The sequence below is a fragment of the Eleutherodactylus coqui genome, chromosome 8, assembly GCF_035609145.1.
Source record: "Eleutherodactylus coqui strain aEleCoq1 chromosome 8, aEleCoq1.hap1, whole genome shotgun sequence".
Classification (NCBI taxonomy): domain Eukaryota; kingdom Metazoa; phylum Chordata; class Amphibia; order Anura; family Eleutherodactylidae; genus Eleutherodactylus; species Eleutherodactylus coqui.
The window spans coordinates 129,322,954-129,328,949 of NC_089844.1; the positions used below are offsets into that span (position 1 = coordinate 129,322,954).

Genomic DNA, 5,996 nt, shown 5'->3' on the forward strand with positions numbered 1-5,996 from the left:
CAAGACAGAAGAACTTGGTGTTTGCCCCCCCTCCATGTCCTTTGCTTAACCCCTGAGCCTGTTCTCTACCTCCTTATGTGCTAACAATGCAGTTTGTAGAGGTGACCCCAGCATAGAACTCACCCAGTAACAAATAGGATAGGACCACATGGAGCTGAGCCTGTTCTCTCCTGAGTACCTATAGTAGCTGCCTTGGAGAATTGTGTAATGCTTCATTTCACCTGTAGGGGCACTGTTGTGAAATTGAATACTTGCTGCTGGGTCTTCTCTACAGATTACAACTAAATACTGGGGTTTCCTGGAGCAAGACACAATAGGGGGGATTTATTGTGAGGTTTTTTTCAAGTTAGTTTTGCTAGAGGCAACATTGCCATTATTTGAGACAAATTTGTTGGACAAATTGTATTCTTCAGTGGCACTATTTAAGGGCTCAGTCACACGAGCAGAGATCCGCACGTATTTACCGCGTGGAAAAAAACGCACTGCAGGTGCGGACAAAAATCCGTACCTGCCAAAGAAAGAACATATGGGTGGCAATGGACGTGGTCATGCGGATATTCGCCTGCACGCGGTGCGTTTTTTTTTCCGTGCGGAAAAATGCACGTATCTCTGCTCGTCTGACTGAGCCCTAATACCATATAATATACTGAAAAACTTTAAAAAAAATTCCAAGTGAAATAAAATGAAAAAGAAAAATAGCATTCCGCCATCTTTCAGTGCGTCTTGTTTCTACGGCATACAAACTACAACAAAAATGACATGATAACTTTATTTTATGGGTCATTACAATACCAAATTTAGTTGTTTTTTTGCTGTACTACTCTTATTTTTTTTCAGTCATTTAATTTTTTTAAATTATTTTCTGCTGCCATCTCCTGCGTGCAATAATTTTTTTATTTTTCCATCGACATAGTTGTGCAAGGGCTCAAATATGGCTTTTGAGCGATAATTGTTGCGTGTAACTTCACTGACATTGAGCAGTTTTCGTTAACGAGACGCTGATCATTGTCTTTCAGCGTGCTGAAAGACAACAATCAGCCTTATCAGGAGTTCACAGTGGGATATAGCTGATACTATTGTTTCAGCTGTATCCTGCTCCGTGAACACAGGCGGGGTATGAAGAACACAGCTGTCCAGTTGCGTTTTACATACCCCACTCGGAAGGCTCGGCTTTATAACAGCCGGGCGCTCTGAGCAGAGAATAGCTGGATGCAGAAGACAAGCAGCCCTGCTTGTCTTCTGCATCCCCCACTCAGAGTGCAAGGTGATCGCTCAATGATTGAGCGATCACCTTGCGCTGTAAAGGCACACAACGATTATCGCTCAAAAGTCTCTCAAAAGACATCTTTTGAGCGATAATCGTTGTGTCTAAACCAGGCTTTACCTATTCTTCCCCAGGCAATCTTCTTACCAGATCTTCCACCTGTCTCCTACTGTCCCCTGGGTCATGGACTGGGAGGACTCCCCTTTTCCCACCTTAGCTCCCCACTATCTATAAAATAAATCAACACAACAACTTGCTGGCGTTTTACGTGGGTAGGCCACAGCTTTATTGATTTTCTCTTTTAACCAAAACACTTTTATAACTTTCCCTCTTCCATGCCGCTTAAACTGCTTCGTAACTTTTTTTAACTTTAAACACGAAAGAACCAGGCATAAGAAAGCCCCATAATGGGCCTGTACAGCCCTTCCATCCATTGCTGGCATGGAAAGAAATTTACCGCCTAAACTTAAGCTGTGACAACTTCATAACAGACCTAACTCCTACAAAAAACGCCTGTCTCACCTCCCCTTAGTCATAAAGGGCGGGTGGGTGGGCGTCTTCTCTCTTCTTCTTATTCTGCAAACTGACTCCTCCTCTTCCTCCCCTTCTCTTTCCTGTCACTCCAAACCCCCTCCCTGGTCGCTTCCTTCCTCTCCATTTTATCGCCCCGCCTCCCAGTCCCCCACAACTTCGTTAGGCACTCTGCTGTTTCTTAGACTGGGAGGACTCCCCTTTTCCCACCTTAGCTCCCCACTATCTATAAAATAAATCAACACAACAACTTGCTGGCGTTTTACGTGGGTAGGCCACAGCTTTATTGATTTTCTCTTTTAACCAAAACACTTTTATAACTTTCCCTCTTCCATGCCGCTTAAACTGCTTCGTAACTTTTTTTAACTTTAAACACGAAAGAACCAGGCATAAGAAAGCCCCATAATGGGCCTGTACAGCCCTTCCATCCATTGCTGGCATGGAAAGAAATTTACCGCCATGAAGGATGCAGTATAACCCTATGCTGCACTCCGCCCCCCACATGCCAGCCACAACGCCTCCTCTACCCCGTCCTGCAAACCTGACAGAAATGTGTCGGTGCCAATATCGCTAAGGTGGACACTGTCACCTCTGAACATACCTATCTCTCTCTTCTCTAACTCCCAATGTCTAATAGCTACCCCCCCTATAGACTGAACAAACCTCGACATTTTAACATTAACATTTCTCCTTGCTCTTTCTATCGCTTCCATATCTCGCGCTTCTCTCCAGAACCTTCTGGCAACAATATCTGACCAAACGAAAATAACTTTATTAAAAATTTTTTTAAAACTACGTAAATCTTCTTTCATTAACGTCAACAGTTCTCCCACTTTCACCTTCCCCAAATCGTTTCCACCCGCGTGGATTACCAAAATAACTCTGTCCGGAGACCGCCTGCTGATTTGCAGTACCTCTTGGAGCAGCCCGGTCCATTTTAAACCTCGTATGCCGTGCCATTGCACGCATACGTCCATTTGTCCCAGATGGGCACCCATCGGCCTGGCTCTGGCCCTCTTTTCGGCCCAATATATGTATGAGTGGCCCAATACCCACACTGTCCAGTTTGAACCTGTAGAATAAAACAAGCACACAGGGAAGAAATGCCAACATCAACCACATAACCATTTTTTACAATACCCTCAAATCCGGCCTTACATAGGACCGGTATGCCTCCGACTTCCATCTACCGACCCTTTTTACTTCCTCACTCCGTAAACCGCATACAAAAGCCGACGTGGCCGCTCCAATTCTAAATGAATGAGAACCAAAATCGTTCGGCGCAAAACCCAGATTTTTAAGGCATGACCTCATTACCGCCGTGAACTAATACCTTGTTAATGGAGCACCCGCCGCGTGCACCAACAGCGGGCCGTCCCCGCTGTGGTGTACCATAAAGTCCCTTACTAACCTTACTGGGCACCACTCTGTCCCCAGCGCTCCTACTCGCAGCCATTCACCCGCTCCGTACACGTCCGTTTTTGATTTTCTTATACGAATTTTAATATCGTCGCTCCCGACCAAAACATCCGAAAATTGAAGACCTCCCGGCTTATTTCTACTCGCCGAGACCAGTTCCCCCAGCCGTAAAGCCGCAAAAAAGGCCAAGGAAAAAGCCACTCTAAAAAGCGTCGCTTCTTCCCCGTTCACGCATACCGACCCCATGGCTTTCATCATCACGCAAAGCAGCTCGAAAGTGATCGGGCGTCTCCCATCCCGAGAAAACTTCTCTTTTTTCCATCCTTTCAGTATTTGTGTAAAAACGAACTCTTTTGTCACGTCGCGACTCCCGTGTAGGCGTAACAAAAACGCTATCGCCGATACGTGTTTTTTCGCCGCATCCGCCGACGCTCCAAGCCCACGCAGGTTCGCTAATATATCCAACGTTACCGCTCTAGCCTGTTCCGAGTTCGGAAAAACCCCTCCGGCGACCTCAAACCACTGTTTCCAAATTGCGTTATACCGTCTCCAAGTGGCCTCGGTTACCGACTTACGAACCAGATTCAGGAGCTCCTTTCTATTATTTGCCATAAGAAAGCAGGGCAACATACCCCCTCGACGTCCGCCGTCGGGTGAAGCTCCCTGAATTTCGACATCTGGAATCGAGAAAGAGCGTCAGCTTTGTTATTCAAGTGTCCTGGGACATGGTTTGCTTTGAACTTTATGTTATGCTGCAAGCAACACAGAACCAAATGGCGTAATGCCGCCAATACCAGTTTGGAAGCCGAAGACTGTTTATTCACCGCTCTCACCACCGTCTGGTTATCAGACCAAAAACATATACTTCTGTTGGCCAAAACCGGGCCCCATAGTTCAATGGCGACCATGATGGGAAAAATTTCCAGCAGTGCTATATCTCTCGTCCATCCTCTTTCCACCCAGGCCTCCGGCCACCCGGAGTTACACCACCTGTTACCAAAGATCACACCAAAACCGCAGGCTCCGGATGCGTCAGATACTAACCCTATCTCTTCATTGTCCACTTCTTCCCGTTGGCAAATGACCTGCCCATTGAAAGTTTCGAGGAAAACCTTCCAAATGTGCAGATCCGCCCTCATTTCCTTTGTCACCCTGACAAAATGATGAGGCTCCCTTGCCCCTTTCGTTGCCAACGACAATCGCCTTGAAAACGCGCGACCCATGGGGATGACCCGACATGCAAAATTTAGCAGACCCAGAAGCACCTGCATTTGATGCAGTGTGACTTTCCGCGCCGTACTAACCGTCTCCACCATTTGACGCAACCGCGCGATTTTTTCCTCCGGTAAACGAAAAACCATCTCCCTAGTATCGATCTCGATACCTAAGAACTCCAAAGATGTCACTGGCCCGACCGTTTTTTCCGCCGACAGAGGGACGCCTGCTCTTCTCATCAGCTTCTGAAAAGATGCCAACAAAAAACCACATACGCCTGATTCGGGGGGCCCCACGAATAAAAAATCGTCAAGATAATGCAAGACCGAAGGGATGCCCGTCTCGAATCTAAGCATCCACTCTAAGAACGAGCTGAAAACCTCAAAATAATAGCACGAAATCGAGCATCCCATCGGTAAACACATGTCGACAAAATAGTAACCTTCTATTCTACACCCCAAAAGATGGAAACAATCGGGGTGTACCGGCAGCAAACGGAACGCCGATTCAATGTCAGCCTTGGCTAACATTGCGCCAGCTCCGGCCCGTCGCACTAGATACACAGCCCGATCGAAAGACGCGTACGACACTGCCGCTTGCTCTTTCGAAATCCCGTCGTTGACTGAATCTCCTGCCGGAAACGATAAATGATGGATAAGCCGGAACTTGCCCGGTTCCTTCTTCGGGACCAGACCCAAAGGCGAAACCCGCAAGTTCCCGAATGGGGGTTCCCGAAATGGGCCCGCCATCCGACACAATTCCACCTCCTTCAGTAACTTCTCCATCACTAATTCTTTATTTTCGCGGGCCGATTTTAGATTGCCGCTGAGCCTAAGGGAACAAGACGGGTTATGCGGTATGCGGAAGCCCTCCGTAAAACCTGCTCTAATTAGGTTTGCCTCCTGCGTCCTGCGGTACCTGACGAGCCACTGCTCCAGGTACCTGACGTTCACCGGGGTTCGCTCCTGCGCCGGGCACCCCTGGTGTAGCTGCTGCTCTCTGTCGTCTAAAGCACCGTACTGCGGAGTGCGCTCCACCGCATACTGAGCACTCGTGACGAAATTTGCACGAGGCATAGAATCGGCAATGACCTTCGTTAAAGGCCCAACACGACCCGGAGGGTTTTGGGGCCACAGGTGCCTGCTGTCCACTGGCACCTGCGGCGGTACCCTGAAAAAACGGCTTTTGCGAGAGGATAAGCTGGATCCATACATCCGTTGCCTTCGTGGCCCAGCTTATGCTCTTCATACCCGAAATACGACGACGAAAATCCTCATCGTATCTCCACCACGCCGACCCTCCGTGCAGTTTATACGCGCTGTGTATGGTGTTTATGTATACCAATAATTCGGGACCTTTTTGAGGACTATGTTGACACGCTACGTGCGCCAGAATCAAAAACGCTTGTAGCCAATTACCAAACGTCTTAGCCACTTTTGCTTTTTTCTCGGTCCCGCGCTCTGAAAAACGCTCCTTGTCGACGGCAATATGCTCCACCGACAGTAGTGACCATATGTCTACATATGAACCATTCTTAATCTTTTCCGTCAACTCTTCTGTCAAACCC

The 5,996-nt window shown here is 47.7% G+C and overlaps 1 protein-coding gene across 1 annotated transcript; it reads right to left on the reverse strand.

The window, feature by feature from the left end:
• Positions 1-1,996: 1,996 nt before the first annotated feature.
• On the reverse strand, positions 1,997-5,578 carry LOC136576820 (uncharacterized). The gene is made up of 2 exons (XM_066576399.1): positions 3,847-5,578; positions 1,997-2,867 (listed from the first exon to the last, which is right to left on the reverse strand). Exons 1-2 carry the CDS (start codon positions 5,503-5,505, stop codon positions 2,733-2,735), a joined length of 1,794 nt encoding a protein of 597 aa, XP_066432496.1. The 5' UTR covers positions 5,506-5,578; the 3' UTR covers positions 1,997-2,732.
• Between the last annotated feature and the right edge of the window lie 418 nt (positions 5,579-5,996).

What these genes read in the sequence shown, in the direction of transcription:
- LOC136576820 (XM_066576399.1), bottom strand. Translation starts at nt 5,505, where the DNA reads ATGCCTCGTGCAAATTTCGTCACGAGTGCTCAGTATGCGGTGGAGCGC. An exon ending in CGACGGCGGACGTCGAGGGG is followed by an intron (nt 2,868 to 3,846) that starts GTATGTTGCCCT and finishes TTTATTCTACAG; the next exon opens with GTTCAAACTGGACAGTGTGG.